The sequence below is a fragment of the Etheostoma spectabile genome, chromosome 18, assembly GCF_008692095.1.
Source record: "Etheostoma spectabile isolate EspeVRDwgs_2016 chromosome 18, UIUC_Espe_1.0, whole genome shotgun sequence".
NCBI classification, from domain to species: domain Eukaryota; kingdom Metazoa; phylum Chordata; class Actinopteri; order Perciformes; family Percidae; genus Etheostoma; species Etheostoma spectabile.
Genome location: NC_045750.1, coordinates 13,674,344 through 13,695,186, shown reverse-complemented (window position 1 = coordinate 13,695,186; position 20,843 = coordinate 13,674,344). Strand labels below are relative to the sequence as shown.

Below are 20,843 nucleotides of genomic sequence, written 5' to 3'. Positions count from 1 at the left end.
AGCAGAAGTGCCTGTTTAATGCATGGGGGAGTTCAATTGTTCCTTGTTTATTGACAATCACTTTGTCTTTTTAAGGCAAATGCAGGAGCGAGACCTTCTCTCCCTCTATGTGTGACAGAGGATAGAAATGGTTCCCACACAGACAGGAAGTCAAAGGGGGGCCTCTTGTGATGTAGAGGGGGATCAAAAGTGAGGAAAGTGTGTCCCTGTGTGTTGATTCGTGTGTGTGTGTGTGTGTGTGTTTGTGTGTGTCAAATTAAAGGTCTGATAAACACTGACTGAGCACTTACTGTGCAGCGTCTAGTAAATATTCAACTATAATCTTTGTTTTATATAATGAATGTCCAGTTTCCAGTCTCAAACAGATAACTCTAAAACATGCACATTAGAACATATTTTGAGTCACATGCAGTGCACACTCACATTGATGACGGGAATTGAAATGCTCATTGGCACCATGTATGCTTTTGGCCAGGACCACGTTAGTAAAAGAGACCCACGCTCCCTTTCTTTCCCACCGTTGTTCAGGTTATCCTGTGGGGCCACTTATGACCCTTCTGCAGGCAGGATGCAATGTCTGGGGACTCCAACAGGGCTGTACACAAGCATCCGCCAAGCCCTGGGAAGAAAACAAGGGCTGATGGAAAACCAGGAGAACGGAGCATAAAGAGAAACAGCAGTTAGCAACCAGGACGCACTCAATAACACTCACCATGCACCTGCAGCCAGTGTGTGTGTGTATATTTGTGTGTATGTGTGTGTGCAGTGAAGTGAGGTTGTTCTTTCAGAGAACTACAGCAAAGCATAGTCCCCACACACAACACAGGTGGTCCAAACAAAAACCTGTGAAGTGTTGCCTGGAGAGTAATACCCCCATGTTGCGTGTTGTATAAAGCCCCCCATAGGAAACAAACGCTTCCGGTGCTGTAAGATTTATTGTTCCCTGTACTTATAGGTTTACAACATACTCTGAATGCTATCTTCCTCACAAGGTTCTTTGATTCATCCTTAACAAAATTTGATAGTCATTTAGCATGCAAACCAGAAACAAAAGGGTCATAATTACGGTTAGATAACTCAAGGACATATTGTTTTGTGTTGATTGTTTCCATCACTGAAGAAGAGGGGTGAATTCCCTATTCAGTGCATTGTGTGGTGAGAATAGGAAAGACCTGGTTAACGGTGCTGCATGGTGTGAAAAACCAAAGCATTGTTATTCTTTGATAGATTGACCGCACATCAGCAGCTTGCATCCCCCCCCCAATGCCACAGACTTTGCATCTGTATTCACATCCGTACTCTGTCCGATACAGATGGACGAGCATTACGCAATACAAAAGTTCAACACTCAATGAATAATTTCTATGTACATGTAGGAGTTTGTGTAAGGGCTATCTATTCATAGAAATGGCATACATTTAGGGAAAAGTTGGCAATAGTGTCTTTAAATAGACCAGTTGTAGGAGAGCCAGGGTTTCTACCCCCTCTAGTGTCAACAGTGGGGAACATTTACAAGCAGACCTCCGCCATGGGCTGTTTTATGTGTGAATACAGAATCAGTACATAGACTTTGAATACATTTTACAATTATAATCCAAAGTAGTGTTTATTGCTCATTCATTTTCACAGAAAAAAAAAGTTAACTAAAATTAAGTAATTTGTGTAGCGGAGCTTATAAAAGTCATCCTCAAAAAGCACTAAAAGTAGGGCGGGTGGATCTATAGCTTAATTATCTATACTGATACTAAGTATTGCTAATTAAACCGGAAAAGATCCGTCTTTTGTTTAGATCTGGGAACATGCAAACACTTTTTGCCTCTGCTGCTTTTGAGTTATTTACCATTAAAAACTGTCTTGTGTTATAACATGCTTTTAACTAAGAAAAAAAAACTAAAAAACAAAATACTCCATGTTTCCTTATTTATTTGGAGGTAATTAAAAATAACCTATACAGAAATAGCCTTCACTTCATAATAGCCCTTTACATGACAGCAGTTGCTCTAAATGTTAAAAGTCTCAGATTTTAGTGAATCTAGCCTCTGTATAACTTTGAATCAAAACTTTTTGTGCAATATACAATCATACTGATATTATGTTTCAGTATCTGGTCAGTAGGCCAAAGGAAAGGGTTGTAATAATTAAGAAAGGAACAAAAAAAAGAACTTTAAACTGTTAGAAAGTAGAAAAACATATACTTTGAAGATCTAGAACAGTATGGTGAATTAACACTGCAATAATACTGGTGCACTATTAAAATATTGTGCCAGCATTGTATCAGTTCATAATCAACACTTTTTTAACTTCAATTTTACCTTTAACCTTGCACCACCGGTATATGAGAATAATATGTCCATTCTTCCCATGAACCATGTGTCTGGATACTCTTTCTCATTTGGAGAGTTTCAAGACCAGTTCATCTCTCCATCTTGTGGCAAGAATGTGTACTGCTTTACAAAAGTACTGTAAACATGCAGTGCAGTTTCCTAAACTGCACAGATGAATTGTAGAGATAAACAACACTGCGGCTTAAACCACTAGAGGAACTGAGAAATATGTCATGGAAACTATGTTTTCTTTTATATCTATATATATAATACCCAGCGCTCAACCACACCTATCACTCAAAACTAATCACCCACAGCACAAGCCATTTTCCACTGCAGATCTTATTTAAAATATATAGTATACCAGGTTCATATTTTACATTTTGAAATTCAACCGTATTAATTACTAAACTTAGTTCTCTTTGTTATTTGACCTTGGTTGGGCTGCATCTTTGAGTCTGAAGACTAAAGGTGAATTGTCTTCATCCACTTCATTCATTAACCAGTTTTACCAGAAGGTTTGATTTAAGGGAACTAATTGAAATGAAATCAGCAGGTGAAGTGATCTTTGTACTGGTTTGTTAGATAATCAGCTGCAGAGGAAAGGAAAGGAATTATGGGACAAAAATAAATAGACTAACTGCTATCTATTTACGATAAACTCAATGCATTTCCCCAGGGGAGGCCCTGGTCTTCACTGTGAGAGAGAAACAGAAAAGAGAAGAGGGAGAGAGAGCAAAAGAGAGAGAGAGAGAGTCGCTCAGAAACAAACCGAGCAAGTGAGAGTGACACAGTAACGTGCAGTTGGTTTTCAATAAGGAAATTGAAGACATATTGCACTACTATTGCAGAGTACTTTTGAAGACACAAGCCGGGGGACAAGTTCAAGGTATTTATCTGCTTATCTAACACACACTGCTAACAAAAGGGCAGGTTATATTCTGATGGTAAAATGAACAATCATACCAAATAGTGTAAAATGTACAATTAAAAATAACAAATGTAATAATAATTGTTTTAAATGGAACAAAAGACCACTAATAGTTGTTTTGGTAGGTCGTAAGTAGCAATGACAATCATAAGAGAACATTTACAGCAATTGTATGGAGACAAAAAACATGTGTTAACATGGTTTTAATTACACAAAGGGTTACAACCTATCATGAAAAGGAGAATACATTTAGACAAAGAAAAACACAATTCCTAAGCTACATTACTACTACATACATTTAGATATCAATAAAAGTCATAGAAAGTTTTATTCATTGGGTATTTTGCAGGCGATAAAAGCTCCACGATTGTCGCCATGACAGTTGTTTTCTGAAAGTAAGTTTTATATGTGAATTCATGGCAACCTTAAAGCATATTTCGGTAATATTGCTGTTACAGCGCTGTGACAAACATGCTGACATCAAAAGCCATTTATTGAACAGCAAGCCAAATGATGTGTGACTACAAGTCCAAGGTCCTACACTCTGAGGTTTTGGTTGTATAGCACATATTGTTACTGTACAAGCGTTGCTATATAAACTTGATAATTTGCATGTACAACCAAACTAATTTCTATGATAAACATGAATTAATTCAGGTTATTTAACTGTAAATTAATAATAAAAGTTTTACTATACACATCAAATAAAACTGTGTCCTCAAAAAGATTTAGAAACAGCAGTAATAATTGCGCATCTGCTTCTTATTTGTTATTTTAAGCACTTCATTTTTCTCTATTTTTAACTCTGTCATGACAATACAGCTGTCACCTAAAAAGTACATGCAAATGCTACTACTGTTTATAAAGACTACTTCCTCTTTAAAAGAATCGATTTGCTTTAGGCATAATTGCAACCAAGACATACAACTAAATAGAGTTTCTCCATTGATGATTTAGCTAAATTTTGAGTGCCTTTAATTACTTTTTCAGCAGTGGGTATGAACTCACAGACCAGGCCCCACAGTGGGAGGAGAGGAGAGTGAAAACAGCGTCAGTTAAGCTCATCTGCTTTATCAGGTAAGAGCACAGAAATGAACATGTTGTAATTATCGGAGGCTCTGAGCCGAAACTGGTGGTATTTGATTGTGCAAAATGAACTCTATGACATCATTCAGTTTTTTATTGTTCTTTTACATTGAGTAAATCGTGTTAGTAGAATGCAATATAACTGAAGTCCATTTCCATTATACATGCAGGATGGGCAGCAGTTGCAGTGGCCAGAAACAAGTAAAAGATGACAAGGTCAACAAAGGAAGACACAACTCCAACTTGTCAAATCACATAGTAAGTAGACCACGTAAAGGAAAAAAGCGTACTTGAACTAAGAACAAAGTATAGTAATTATTTCAGATTATTTGCCAGTGTCTTTCACTGACCACCTTCACATTTTGAATGTTAAGAAAATATATGTTTGTGTTCTTTAGGCACGAAGCGGAAACTCCAATTCAGATAACGGTAATCACTGAACACAACGCATATAACAAACTTTCAATCAACAACTAACGGGCATGCGTTTACGCAGTCAACCGCTGCTGTGAGAGGAGGCTATACATTTAGCGATTGAAATCTTGTTTGTGTTTCCTCTGGTCTCTTCTGGAGAATAGATGAGATTTGTAATTAAATAAAGTCAATTTTGTGTCACAGAATCACACTATGTAAAAACTAGGCTGTAGGGGACAGCAGGGTGGAGTTGAGCCAGTTTTTACTCAAGGGATCTTTAAAATGAGACCATGACATCAATGTCTCTAAACTAAAATACATATATATATATATATATATATATATATATATTAACTTACCCTGAATGAGGTGTTAGTAGATCCTAAGGAGAGGATAATTTGAGCCCCATGATAAAATGAGCTAGCTTGCCTTGCACATTTTACCATTATCCTCTTAAAGCAGCTTGAATTTGCTGATGTGGTCAGTTAATGACGTAGTCAGTTTGCTTTCTCTTTACAATTTTTTCTCTATGTGCTAGGTGATGCTAGGCCTTTCCTGGGAAAATAATTATAATATAATATAATTATCAACATTCCCTATTTTTATAAATGCACTTAGTGTAACATGCTTTTCCCCCTCTGATCCAGCTTGCATAATGGTTTTTGGTCTACATTTGAAATGTTACATCATTTCAGTGATGTGAATGTAACAATGCAATGTAGAATTACGGTACACTAATCCTAATAATCATTGTAACAATTTCTTTAAAAAACTACTAAAGGGCAGCCACAATTTAGAAAATAAAACACATTTAACATTCTAAATAGTGCTGTAGCAGTATAATAGTGGGATTTTTTCAGTGTAAAAAATATTGACAAATTGCTGACATTTTGCCCAAGCTAGCTGTGACTAATGTTATACCAGAGATGGTTTAAAAAGTTGGAATGGAATTGTTGGGTTTCTGTAAATAACATCAAAGAATACGGTCTAGACCCGCTCTTTGATGAAAAGCGCAGTGAGAGAACTGTTGTTGTGATTTGGCGCTATATAAATAAAATTTAATTGAAAAGAGCATATTTGCTTACACCAAGGTTACACCTGGGTCCGCTAGAAGAAACTATAACCTATAACCACTATAAACTGGAAATCAATTGTTCTTCACCACTTTAAAAACAGCAGTATACTGTCAGCAAAGGGCAACTTGCTGTGGAGGCTACAGGGTTTGAGCGGCATAGAAGAATTGATAACCTGTTTGGTCTGCTAACAGAGAGTGCAACGCAGTAGGCAGTATCGGAGGCAGATTAGAGCTAAAGTAATGCCGACCGTATAGCCTCATGTTGTAACTTTCTAAAGTACTGATACATACTATTTTTACAAACCTGTCTGTAACTGTGACACATGACTAGTGACCCCCTGAACATTAAAAAAATCTCTTTGAAATGTAAACAAATTTTATTATATCTTATTCTATGGACCTCTATTCCTCAAATTCTTCCTAAAATACGTTAAATGGATGACTCCTGAAGAATATTTGATCACATGACCAATTCTGTCTATGGTTGCATAGAAACAAGGGTGGCTTAACAGGCTCCAAACACCACGCTCCCTCCTACTTTTGCTTGCTCTATACTTCCACTACATTAATTATATTAATATTCTGTCCAAAGCAGCCAAACAAAACAAAAAACTAAAATGGTTCAAATTTGCAATCAATGAAGAAAAAATACTGTTTTTATAAGGTGATCACTTTCTTTGAAATAAGTTTTCTTTACTTGTCTTCAGATGACGTTGTGTTTGTGGCACAACATGACTTTAAAGCAACCAACGACAGAGATCTACCTTTCAAAAAGGGAGACAAACTTCAGGTTTTACAGGAGTAAGTAGCCTCGTCCTATACAGCATGAATCCAGCTGTAGTGAAACAAATGACTTCTAATTGGAGGAATTGAAAATGATCTGACGTGTTTGTCTGTTTGTAGAAACGGAGAATGGTGGCTGGCTAAACTGTTGGCGACTGGACAGGAGGGGTTTATACCGTGTAATTATGTAGTCAGAGAAGATACACTAGACATCAAAAAGTAAGTTCATACACTGTGTGGCAGTTCAAATGTTATAGACCGTTAAACCCATTTGTATGTATGTTATTATTTGGTTACATACAGTGAGTATTGTGGTACTCTCTCTTGTGCAGATGGTTTTTAAGGGATATGAGTAGGAGAGAGACTGAACGACTGCTTTTAGCCCCTGGAAATAAACCGGGTGCCTTTCTAGTTCGAGAGAGTGAGACCTGTAAAGGTGACTGCCATCAGTTGTTTTTTTGTGATCATGCTATATATCAGAATTTATTCAAGTATTAAACTCTACATGTAACTGTACGATCTATTCATTTTCCCCTCAGGGTCCTTCTCCCTGTCTGTCAGAGATCATGCACCAGAACATGGAGATGTGGTAAAACACTACAAGATCCGCTGTCTGGACAAAGGTGGCTACTACATCTCCCCCTCCAACGCGTTCCCATCCCTACAGGAACTTGTCAACTACTACACCCGTAAGTAATAAAACTGATAACATTTTATCAATCCACAAAACCTTAATCAAATTCTGCTTCATTTTTGAAAAGAAGATCTGCAAACAGGTTGAAATGGTTCCTAAACAGTAAATAAAAACCATACATCATATGTTGATTTGCATTCAGATTCGATTCACTACTGTGTATTTTAAGATGTCTGCACTGACTTTGAATTGAATGAGGAAGTTAGACCCTTGTGAAGGGTTGTGCATTTCCTGTGCAAGAGATGTGATAGTCATTCCACTTCGGTGACTATAACCACAAGATAAGCAGGCCAAACCTCTAGAACGGCTGCCAATGCACAGCAACGTATTAGAAAAAGAAGTGCAGACAAACAAGCGTTTAAGATTATTCAAGGAAACAAGAGCTCGAAGAAACAAGAGCTTTAAGTAAATTTAGCACAACAGCATAGAAAAAATAAATATTGTTTAATACATCTGCAAGTTTTTATGTTTGGGTTAAGGTACAGCAGACGGGTTGTGTCAGCGGCTGTATGCCCCCTGTAAGGCCAAGGCACCCGAGCTGCAGTGGGCACAAGACGAGTGGGAGATTCCCAGAGAAACCCTGAAAATGGTGAAGAAGCTGGGGGCCGGGCAGTTTGGAGAAGTGTGGATGGGTGAGAGAAAGCTTACAATTTATCCTGGCAACATTTTATATGCCAAGGCAATAGAGTACAGTAAGGTGAGGGTCCCTTTTTAATTCCCACTGCAGGTTATTATAAGAACACCCAGAAGGTTGCTATTAAGACCCTAAAGGAGGGAACGATGGAGCCTGAGGCCTTCCTGCAGGAGGCCAACCTGATGAAGCAGCTGCAGCATGAACGGCTGGTGCGCCTCCATGCTGTGGTCACTATTGAGCCCATTCTTATAGTCACTGAGTTTATGGTCAATGGTAAGACGAAGAATAAGAGAGGAGATCTTACTGGGCTACAATGCATTACTGATTAATCTTTCTTAATTTATTGTTTTGTCTAAAAATTGTCTACATTTTTTATGAAGTGACGTCTTCAAATGTCTTATTATGTCTAACCAACAGTCCAAAACCCAAAGCTATTCAATATACAAAGAAATAAAACAGAAAAGCAAAACAATCCTCACATTTAAGAAGCTAAAATGAGAGAATATTTGGCATGTTGCTTAAAGAATTATATCAACTATTAATTGATCAGCAATTCAGATTCAATTTCAGCCAATTGATTATTTGATTAAGTCTTTGTTGATGACAGCATGAGTACTAGAAGGGCACTCAGAGAGCACAGAACTCCCCCAAGATAGTCGATCCAATTCATGTTTGGGTCTATAATAAGATCTGTTATTATATTGAATTCATTATTAAGTCAGGTATGTTGGAGAGAGAACTGGAAATCTATAGATTTTATTTTCGACTAAAATTTAACACCAAAAGGTTTCACAAATATAATATTTATTGCGGGGTTGTTGTATTGAGCACGTGTTTGCATCCATGTATATAAAAGCAATAGTTGTACCCTTATCACTAAGCATCAGCAATAAAATTGCAACAGCATCACGCACATTTGGTTGCTTCCAGTAAAAGACGCCACAACATGACTTGCTGTTTACCCCGTTTAATTGTGAGAAGTTTCTACGAATAAGCAATTTGTTCTTTATTTATTGTAATTATTATCTTTCATTTGTTACAATGATGGAGTTAACCTTCTCCTTTTCTCATTTGCAGGGTGTCTTCTGGACTATCTGAAGACAGACGCAGGGAAAAAGCTCAAGCTAAACAAGCTGATAGACATGTCAGCGCAGGTTGGAAACCTTTAATTGTAATTGCACAATGAGCTCTGTGATTATGATCTATGTGAACGTGCAGAATTATGTCTTGTATGTGACATTTTCATCACATTGCTAACCCCCCACCTCTCAAATATCTAATGAAAGCTTTTTCTCATAAATTTTGAGAAGTACAGACACTGTGCGTCCCATTTATTGTACTGTTATGTTTACCACTCTATAACATTCACAGATCTTTTGCCTTTTCTGACAAAAACACTAGACTTTCCAATGACCTCAAAGTCTATTTATACACACAGGCTGCTCTGTGCCATGTTTAGTATAGTGCGTGCTTTGACACCAGCTATGATGTGAATACACGTCAAAACTGTCACCAGTAGCTGTGTAGTGTTTGTGGTGGGGCTTTATGTTTGTCTGGCTTGAAAGCCTAACCCTACGTCAATTATTAACATCCGGACAGGAAACCATGTTACTTTTCCATTTACAGTGAGCTCCCTCAGAACTCTTTTGCCCCTCCAAAAAAAGCATTTTGACTTCCTGAGAGTTGGCACATCCTGTTAAAACCACTTTGCTGCTATTATCATACACACAAACACAAGTATTCACACATGGGCCTACATGTACCTGCACAATTGTATGTGCTCACCTGAGACTATTGTAAACACTGACCAGAGGAACCAGACAGATACAGTATGTCCACAAAATCTCCATTTATTCTAATTGTAGAATTCTATTCTCATTTATTCATTTAACTGTAGTCAACTGTCCTATTTCTTGAGACAAATGAATGCTTCATTTTCTGACTTTGCATTTAAACTGACAATTCCCTTAGGAAATGTTTTGCAATATGCCTGTCTTGCTCTTTATACCATAGATAGCTGAAGGCATGGCATACATTGAGAAGAAGAACTACATCCACCGAGATGTGCGTGCGGCCAACATTTTGGTCAGCGACAGCCTGCACTGCAAGATAGCAGATTTTGGCCTGGCCAGGATCATCGAGTCAGAATACACAGCTCAAGAAGGTACAGCATGTGGAGTGTTTTCCCACATTGGACAATAAATGCATCCAGCACCAATTCTTTTAGAAATACAAAGGTCATACGTTCAAGTCCCCCAATGCACCCCCCACCCTATTTAACTAGACACTAAAAAGGAAGTTTCTACATTTCATTTTAATTATTTGTATTTTTTATATTGTATCTTAAGTTGACTATTCATTTTATTGACCTGTAAGGTTTACAGCAACATGAAGGTTTAAATTACTTAACATTCAATAGGCAGATGTTTAAATTTGTGCATTTAAACGGAAAAGTAACAAGAAATGTGTGCGGGAAGTACAACCCATGCTTTGACGCAAGTGCCTTTTTTTCTTTTAAGATAGAATAGCTAGCGTGGGGCGTTCAGAACGGTGATGCTGTTTTGATCATTTCTCTAAAAATACTGCAATCAACCCAAAACCCCAACATCTGTAATTTTTCATTGTAGAATGTTAACTCTCTACAAGTTGCTAAAACCCCAAAGTTCCCGGAAGAAATACATCAGTGTCCTCAATGGTAGCTGTGACACTGAATGCATGACTAAAATCCATAAATTAGATGCACATGATCTCAACTAATCTGCTGATGCTGTGGATCTTATGCAGCCATCTGTCCTATGCTATTGCATAGAGGCACAGCAGTGGGCGATGTGGATCACAGTAAATGTAATTTTGCATTTTGATGGCAATATAATTTGTGATGTAGTAAACATTTGAGAAATTCAACTGAGAAATCTTTTTTAGACATAATGATGATTTTTTTTACATTGATGCAAAAATCCCCTCAATTGACTATTTGCCATCATTGCCAGAAAAGGAAACATAAAATCTGAGATTTTAAAGAGAGTGTCACCTCCGTATAAATGCTACAGTGATATCTCTAACGGTAATCTCATCTCAGGGTACATGTCGTCATATGGCCCCACATTAAAGGAAAAAGACACACGGTGAAACACTTACGTATTCTACCTACAGTTATCAGTCAGTAATACAATACAATAATACCGCACTTTTTTCACCTTTTTCTGGACACTAGGTGCTAAATTTCCCATCAAATGGACGGCTCCAGAGGCCATCAATTATGGCACATTCAGCATCAAATCGGATGTGTGGTCCTTTGGGATCCTCCTCACAGAGATAATCACCTATGGTAGAATACCATACCCAGGTACGAGAAATGAGAAATACATTTGAAAAAAGGGAGAGAAATATTTACTAATCTACAAATGACTTTTTATGATATTGTTTAGAATGCAAATGTTGCATTGTTACTTTGTAGCTAAGTAGCTAAATTGCACAACATGATAACTAAAAATATAGAAAAAAGCTCACACTGCCTGCATTTTCTTTTTCTTAACCAGGGATGACCAACCCAGAGGTGATCAGGAGCCTGGACAACTCGTACAGGATGCCGTGTCCGGACGGCTGTCCCGTGGAACTCTATGACATTATGAACATGTGCTGGAAGCAGAAGCCTGAGGACCGGCCAACTTTTGAATTTCTGCAAAACACTCTTAACGACTTCTTTATCGCCACGGAGGGACAATATGAGATGCAGCCGTGATTAAAGAAAATGTTTCCTGTTGATAAACAGAAGACAGCAAGATGTCCTAAAGAGAGAAATGAGACTTGACTGGATGAGGATGAAGACCAACCAGACATCTTTGTTTTAAAACAAATTCAATAGAATTGCTGCATTTTTTTTTAAACATTTCAAATGGACACATTTATTTTACACCTACCTTCTAAGTGAATGTAAAAGCTAGTCATGGCTTCTTCTGTCTCTAGCAGCTAAGAGTGTCTGAAACATGTTCAAGTCAGAAAAGAAAGGAAATGTTTTATTATATCGATTGCACTTCTGCTTTTGATGGCTTCCATTCTTGCCATAGAGAATGAGGAGACATTATTAGGACTGATACATGATGGTTAAAAGAAGGAATAAGGAAATAAAAAATACAGTACATTCTTGGTGTATAAAAGGCCTTCGGAGCCTGAGATTACATGCACAATACTTTGCACTTTTTAAAAAATGTTATTCCTTAAGATGTTAAGAAAGGGTCTCTCTAAGAGAATTTATAGTTGGATACATGTTTTTGTAAAAACAAATATTTACATTATTTAGAATGTTGGGTTTTTTCTTTTGTTTCCTTTGACTTGGTTTAATTAAAGTGCTATAAAACATTCTCCACAGGCATTTTAAATCAAGTTTATAGTGGCCACAATCACATTTTACTGAACCACTCTATCATGCACTGAGTATGCTTAACATAAAACTTTAGAGCAGAGAAATATGAAAAGGCTTTTCTTTTTCTCATATGAAAGACAATGGCACTCGGAACGAGTCTTTGCACAAAAGGATTTCCGATACAAACGTAATAATCACAAATAACCATGAAGTTATAAAGTCTGGAATTTTAATTTGAGTTTGAATCATGTTAAAACATTGGTGCATGGAGGAAAATGCAACAGTGATGAGTGGTAACAACTCAAAGGGAAAATTATATAACATAAAGTTTGTGTGAGAGACTAGAGTTGCCTACAGGAAGTCTTTAAAAGCAACTGACTCTCCTAAATTACCGCGGTTATGATCCTCATGCTAAACCATCCCTTGGGTGGCCAGACAGTATCTTAAAGATAAGAGAGTGGAATGGCCGCAGCAGCCAGGGGTTAAACACTGCTACTTCCTGAATGGACAGGAAACAGGAAGTGTGCGTCAGCATTCCTCAAATGCCACACAGCTAAAACGCCCTCACATGCCAAATTGGTCACTTTTTTATGTCTAAAAACGTCTGTTTGGTATTTGGTAGTTGAGAGACATGCAGCTTTTTCTTTTATAGATGATAAAGCGCCTTTGAACTGTGCGGGGGATACTTTTATTTTGTATGTAATCTAATATAATTTCTACTGTGGGAAAAAAAAAACATTTTAAATAATCACCAACTCTTATAAATCAATAGTACACACAAGATTCACTATGTTCACAGTAAATAAATCTTGATATATTATTACTTATACTAATTATTACTACTGAGGGACTTCATATTTATGTCCCACTGGCCAGCTTTTCTGTTGGATCATCAAAACAGTCTCTTGGAAAGGTTTTTATATGAATGAGCTCAGAGCTTTCTAAAATAAATTACATCAACTTTGGAGAGTTTCCAACTGCCAAAACAATAGGAGATGCCTGTGTCAATAGCATTTTACTTTAATTACATTAAATGCATGCCAGCATCAGATAGCTGCCACCTTAACAGTCTGTGTAATATCAATCTTTCTTATGAACGCAAGCAAAGACAGTTTAATGGAAGTTTGGGCTGTTCGACACCTGTGGTGTTTTGGATGATTACCTTCATAAGTTATGGAAATTTACAATTCCCCATAGTCCTGTGGTAACTTTTCTTTACTGATAATACAAATCAAAACGTAGAAATGCATACACGTTAATGCAGAAACAGTGTTAAAGTCATTACAATACTCTTGTCATCCTGCAGAGGTCAGTGTCACATAGTCTCACACTGCAGAGAGACTGTTGCTTTACTCAATTCAATTCAGGGTGTTCCTGAAAGAAGAATTGAGAAGTCAAATTTCTTTCATTCAAAACTATCAAAAAAAGTATTAAAAAATTTCAAAAAATATGTATATCACCACAATGCATTGTGTCTCACATTTTGATCTTTCTTTCTTTTTTTATATAATTTGTCTTATTTTAATGACAGGAAATGATGGGAAAGAGAGATGGGGAATGGCCGAGCTCCTATGCTCCTATACTATGGGACGCAACATTTACCTTTACAGCGACATACTGCACATCCCCCATACTAGCATTATGTACACATTTCTTGGTCACAGCTAAGGTCACAAATTCCTCCATAAATCCTATTTCACTCTACCATTGAACCTAGTCAAAAGTGTCAAACTGTGTACAACCTCACGTGTCCTATCCTGCATGGTGGTCTGAGTCATTACAGTTGTGGTCTCTAACAACAAGGCCATCCTGCCATGCACTGATCCTATCACAGTTATCTGTATTCATTTGATCTTTATCTGTCTGTCCGTTTCTTTGGATCTAAAAGCACAAGCGTTTGTGGTGCTAAGACGAGCAGTTCTTTAATTTAAAATTCAGTAAACCTAGAAGACTCAAGAGGAACAATAATTAAAATATAAAGTCTTCATTAGCCTTAACCTGCTTGTCCCATCCCTACTACTGAGGCAATTTTTGTGCTAATTTAACCTACTGTTTAAGCAAATATTGTATAACAGCGGTAAATTATCTATTAAATATGCTAAGAATCCAGCTGCTGAGCATAAGCAAAAACAAATTTATTCCGTGCTAGATACTGTAGTTGTAATGGGACGCAGCAAATATTTGTTCACTGTAAAGCTAGCCCACAGGCTCAGATCATAATAACATAAGTCTGTCCATTAATCATGTCTCACACTGCCGTATGAGTGATAAGCAGCATCACCTTGAAATGAGCAATGATGTTAACACAAGATGACGAGATGTGGGGTAAAGACTGGGAGGCCTAATCACCCTCTCCCCTCCTTCTGTTCATCACTGCTGCCTTAGAGGAATAATGACGGTAAAACGGCCACTCCCACACAGATTGACCGGTGATCCCTGCAGAAGGCAACACATCATTGGTGAGTGTAACCCCGCGCTGTCCTCTGGGATAAAGAAATCGCCACAGATAAAAAGATGTGCTTTCATCTTACAATAATGTTGCTATTTTCAGTGACATTCATTTAGGATTATGCTTCTCATAAACATGTTTTCTCTGCTGGGCTTTGATGTTATTAATGTTAATGGAGTCCATTAATCAAGAGTGTTTGGTCCAATAGATGTGAGGGCTCTTGAAACAATGACAGAAGATGTGCATTATGCAAAATGAGCATTTGTAACATAACACAAAAAGAGGGACACTAGGGCTTGCAAACTCACGTACAAAATTTTAAAGTTTCACTGTTATCTGGCTTAGACTGATTGTGCAAAACTGACTCCTGTTGTTCACCCTGCAAAGAACACCTTACTTTAGGGGCTTTTTTGCTCCTAATATAAAGTTTTTATTTCCTTAACGTTTCACTTAAAAACTAATCTTCTTTGTACACCTCACTCTGTTAAGACTTTCTCTTAATGGTGCAAGGTGATTGTTGCAAACAGGCTATTTATTCTTTATTTTTTTACAGATTGATGTGGTAAAAGTGACCAATATTTCTCCGTGAACCCGTTTACAACCTACAGCACAGTACTGTGCATGGATCTAAAGGATTAATTTAGGAAATAATAAATCAATGGTGAGGATGCTCTTTGATGGGTTTACCATCATAGCATCATCCATATTTTTTTAAACTGCACTTTCTTTTTTTAAAACAATGCATCAAATGACTACAGTATGTGTAATGTGAAAGGAGTCACTATTAACCCACAGGAAATTGTAATCCAGCTCTCTACAGCATTTAAGCATCTTACGCAACTTTACCATTTTAAGTTGCTCTCATCTGTGTTGTTTTCAGGTACAACACTCAGCTGTTGTCGGCTAATTAAATAAGCTCTGATAAATACACTGTAAATTACTTGGTAAGCACCAAACAGCCGACAAAGTTAGCGACAAGCTGGTGAACATAGTGAAGCATTTAGCAGCTAAACAGTCTCCCACAGGTGTTGGTGCAGAGCAAAACAGAGCTAAAATAAGAGTTAATAATGGAATTATGGTATATTATTCTCTAGGTGGCTAAACTCTATTATGACTCCTGCCGCTATAGGAAGATTGAGAGGATAGTGGTGGCACTTATAACGTTTTACATCAGATAGATTAACAAATAATCTACACCTATTGACCAACAAGATAAGCCAAATACTTCAGGCTTTAACACAAATACACCTGCAATGGGGAAACTTCTGTCTACCCCTGACATACAGAAACATGTTCATGTTCATATTTCCTAGTCATTTGGAGTAGAAACACTTTGCTCTCTCTATTGCTAGTCAGTAGCGTGCACTCAATGCTGAACATAACAAAAAGAAAATGATGAAGATCAAAAAAGAGAAGAGAGATATCTTTACTTGGCTCATGTTGCATAGATGGTGGTCTGACTATATTCTCTCTTTTCTAACCAAAATGAAGTCTTACACTGAGGCCATTTGTGCTAATGGAATTTTCTTTGGTGAAGCCAAAACCAAAGAAATCTGCTCACAAGGGCACAGTTTATGGAGTCTTGCTACGTCTTTTTGGGCTTATTGGGAAGGATTTAGGAAACCATCTGCGAGATTGATATTATCTCTTGATATACGAGTCTATGTCAATGAATTTACCGTAAGATGCCTTAAAGCCCTGAGGTAGCAGAGCCCCCCCCCACATTCAAATTTATTTGCTAATTGACCACCGTGGTTGTGCTCAATGATGAGTGAAAGGCATTGGTTACTACAGGAAAATTTTATTATATGTGTGCTGCTGCAGTAAAAAGAATACTGCTGGCCTACGCAATGTGGGCTGAAATGTGACCACTGTTCTTGCAGACCTCTCTCCCCTGTTGAGCCTTAAAGGTCAAAATCATGTGATTACTGTAGTTTTAAGAGAATGTGTAAAATCAGACTAATTATGAATTCTGGTATAAATGCGAGCATCTAACTCTCAGCTAAATCAACACCATACAATCACATAAACCTTTCACTGGACAGTAAAACACTGAGTGGACTTACGCAACAACCTAGTACCTTGTGTCACTGACATTGAAGGCTTTTGCTAGCTCTCCAACAGGACGGCTTATCATTCCTGATCAGTATGCAGCGCTGTGCTCATGCCCGTTATAGGAGCCCTGCTGTCACCATCTCCCTTCTCTTGGTGGCTTGTGTACCAAATGTCAACGTAAATATTCATGTACGTGGCTCTGACCTTGGATACTCGTCTCTTCCACTATGCTTTCTCTCTGCCTGGTTTTTACATTCAATATCAAAAAAAGAGGCAAATAAAGAAGAATAAAATATGAAAGTGGAGGTGATATGTTTTGTCAACAGGATTTGAAAATGTTTTTTTGCATTTACAATTTATTTAGCCTAAAGTATATTATGCTGCATGAGGTATACACAATGCTTTTTATCCCATCATGCCTTTTTCCTTAATTGTGACTATGCAACCGCTTCAACGTTGAGTCAGAAACTGTTTGGACTTTGGAAAGTGTCTTCCAGCATGATGTTTCCAATCTTACACTCTGAGTACATAAGAGTCATCAGGAGAATGGACAGAATGAACTATAAACAGTTGAAGTCTTATTAAATCCGTGCCATATTTCTGTCTTCTCATAACTTATAAAGTTCTTTTACTGGGCACTGAACACCAAGCAATTAACATTTTGAGTCTTTCCTCCTGCCAGGTGAAGTTACTTTTGGCAATTTTAACCCTGTCCTCGGGAGACCCTGTTTGAAGGAACTTTAATTTTTTCAATTAAATAATGACTAATGAATGCAGAGAAAAATGCAACGTATAATGGGATAACTGGGGTTCAAATCCCAAAAGAGGGTTGAAGGTGACCCCCCCTCCTGTCTATTAAAACGCCCTCTGCAATTTCACTTGCTTGATTAATTCATTAAAAACAAGCTCTTTAAGACACCACCTGCATAAAGTGATTACACTGTGTTTGAGATTATTTCAACAGTCCAGAAATGAGAAGGAGACGCATTCCTTAATGTATACAGTGGCCTGAACATTTTTGGGGGGCTTTTCCCTTTATTATGAAGTGAAAGTGGATAGATATGACAAGGGGGAGAGAGATGGGGGGGATGACATGCGGTAAAGGGCCGCAGGTGGGATTCGAACCTGGGCCGCTGCTAAACTGAGCCCACATGGGGCGAACGCTCTTACATGAACATGTTTTCACCAACACAGCACCACTATATCTTTTATGTAAAAATGTGTTGACACAATACCTCCTTTAATAGATTTAACAATGGGATATCAAATCTAAAATTCAAATTTTCCAAACACATTTTGAAAATTGTCTTAGAGGAAACCAAAGCTAAACATTTAAGGGTTTAAAAAAGTATACTGTCAGTACAAATGTCGCCAAGAGTAAAATCAACCATGTCTACTTTTAAAGTACTTGAGAGCAACTAGATATACAGTACATCTACAAACTGCTGGAATTATGCAATCTGTAAAAATATAAAATGTTCCGCAAACACAGGAAGTCGATATCTGACTCTGAATGGAAAAATGTCACATCAATTCCGAGAGAAACAGAGCAAGCATAACAGTTGGTGCAACTGCGATGTCAGCTTTTCCATCACTTAGTCTGTGGACGCTGTCCATAACTAATTGATTTTTAATTATATAGAACCACACTGTTTGTTATAAAGAAATTCTCTGTTTCAATATTCCAAAACATGTAGGGGTGTATGTGTTTCCAGGACTGAAACTCTGATACAGTATAACACAAGTCATCAGTCACAAATGGTGCTCCCACACTGAGAGTGAAAACCCATCCATTATGGTGAACTGTGTATTTTTGCACAGAGATTGAATTTGTTACCTGAGCTCCATGTTTTACACAAGCTACACATGAAATGAAAGAATACTGAGCAGCTGAGCAACAGAGGTTACTGGTGCAGTCTAGCAATTATGGCAAAAAAAGCAAACAACTCAATCCAAAATTAGAATGATTCTGAATTCAAGTGCAGGAGGTGTTGAGTGATGCAGTGCAAAAGTAAAAAGCCATAAGCCTGAGTGCTGCCTATATGGACATTCTGGCTCTATTGTAGGCTGTCCATTGGATTCTTTACAGCACACTTTCCAGTATGATTTAAACTTTTCTTGTCTTTCCAGTATTCTCTCATTTCTTGTTACTGCTCCTATAAATCCTTCCCAAGGTATCACCACTTTGATCAGTTATGAAATATTGTCTACGTTCCACTTATATAAATAACTTTTATAGGCCTTGTTGAAAACTTATTACTATATATACACATTATGAGGTACTCCAAGCTTAAACCCTGTGTAAACTCAACCTTTAATTCCCACTTAATTCTCCAGACTACAGCAGCTATTGCGTCTGACTGCTACTTTTGCTGACTGCCTTTTGATTGAGGTGATGTACGTAACAGCTGAGTAAGTTTTCTCATGGTTGAAAGATTTATTTAGATGAGTGTGGGCAAAATGTGATGCAGAAAGATATTTCCTAAATTCTTGCTCTTGATGTTCCTCAATGTGTTTATTAATGTGAAAAAGATGAAGTCTGATCCCCACAATGGAGTTTTTTTTTGACGTGAGCCTGAAAAGTTTGACAAACACTTACAAAAACAATTCAGCAGCTTACTGTCATAACAGTTTTATGTCTTAATACTTTTTGCTGGACACACATGTGGACCAATGACTAAAGGAATTTATAAAAATAGGGCAGTAAGTACTCCTGCCAAGACTTTACATACATTCTGGCTCACATTCTGTTATTGCTAACTTGTTTAATATGGGATGCAAGAATGGCCAACATCTCACAGGACTGAAAGGAGGCTACAAGAGGATTTTTAGGAGTGAACAATACAACTCCAAAACATAGTACAGTCAGCAGAGAACTCCCTCTCCTCTGAAAATCATAATTTACATGAAAGAATATTAGAATTAAGCACAAATCACATCACTGCAAACAAATTTCACCCTGAGTCATGATTATTCTTTATTCAAACAGTCGGCTATGTTGCAATTACTATGTAACTCCAAACCTCTAAACTGTAAAATGACTTGTAAGATTAAGATTAAGCTTAAGATTGATTTCATTGTCATGTGTACTTCCATACAACAAAAAATAAAATATTGTTCCTCCAGCTTGTGTCAGTATACGACAAGGAAATAAATAGAATAAAAAAACATGTAGGAGGAGCTTGGGCACAGAGTATTAAAGTGCAGTGGAGAGTAGAAGCTTGGTCAGAATACCAACACAGTACGTAAAATGCAAGTACAATGCAGTCATGTGTTTAGTCCAAACAAAGTGTAGTTCAGGCAGGTAGCTGCACAGCAGGGAAGCATGGCGGTGGGAGAGGGCACAGTCCATTTAAAACCCTAACAGCCTGTGGGAAGTCATTGTTCAGCATCCTGCTGGATCAGGAGCGGAGGCTCCTGCATCTTTTCCCAGATGGAAGGAGTGAGAAAAGGCCGTAGGAAGGGCCAAGTAATTAGAGTTCAAACCGCACAGTGGTAGAACCCTTCTATGTTTGTCTGTTTTAGTTATTACTATTATTACGAAATGCAAACTTTGAAAGGCCACGCCACCCACACCATAAATCAGATTGACTTGAAATTGCTCACACAGGTGCAGCTTAATGTGCTCTACAAAAAAGCCTCAAGGATCATTAAGGTTCGCCTAGAAAATCTATCCGCCATTTTGAATTTTTTTTTTTAAACACATAAATGAACACAAATCAGCAACCGTAAGGCCAGTCATCACAAAACTCACAGGGTATGTTCAGATAACTGCCCCAGATATACCTAGACAGTTTTATATACTTATGCCACTAGAGGGGAAGTTTCATTCAAATTGAACACCAGGGGGCGCTATAAATGCAAACAAATTGCAGGGGCTATAGAGCAAATCTGGCTATGAATGACTATATGTTTGTCCAATCAACACAAAACTTCTAGTAAATGTCTACATGATGACCTCACATACACTCACCTAAAGGATTATTAGGAACAACATTATTAGGTTCAATTTCTCATTAATGCAATTATCTAATC

At 37.5% G+C, this 20,843-nt stretch overlaps 2 protein-coding genes across 2 annotated transcripts in view; one reads left to right on the top strand and one right to left on the bottom strand.

Moving 5' to 3' along the window:
* Nucleotides 1-384: 384 nt before the first annotated feature.
* The window catches only part of si:dkey-71h2.2 (low density lipoprotein receptor adapter protein 1), a 90,993-nt gene continuing 70,534 nt past the window's right edge, over nt 385-20,843 (bottom strand). Inside the window, exon 9 of the mRNA XM_032543710.1 lies at nt 385-637. Within this exon, the coding sequence (XP_032399601.1) occupies nt 547-637 (91 nt within the window). The 3' untranslated portion in view covers nt 385-546. The remainder of the gene's footprint in view (nt 638-20,843) is intronic.
* On the top strand, nt 3,039-12,303 carry blk (BLK proto-oncogene, Src family tyrosine kinase). Its single transcript, XM_032543709.1, has 14 exons — nt 3,039-3,213; nt 4,246-4,332; nt 4,512-4,599; nt 4,740-4,770; nt 6,538-6,631; nt 6,734-6,832; nt 6,946-7,049; nt 7,153-7,302; nt 7,787-7,939; nt 8,035-8,214; nt 9,019-9,095; nt 9,955-10,105; nt 11,156-11,287; nt 11,481-12,303. The coding sequence occupies exons 3-14, from the start codon at nt 4,513-4,515 to the stop codon at nt 11,681-11,683; spliced, it is 1,461 nt and encodes a 486-aa protein (XP_032399600.1). The 5' UTR covers nt 3,039-3,213; nt 4,246-4,332; nt 4,512; the 3' UTR covers nt 11,684-12,303.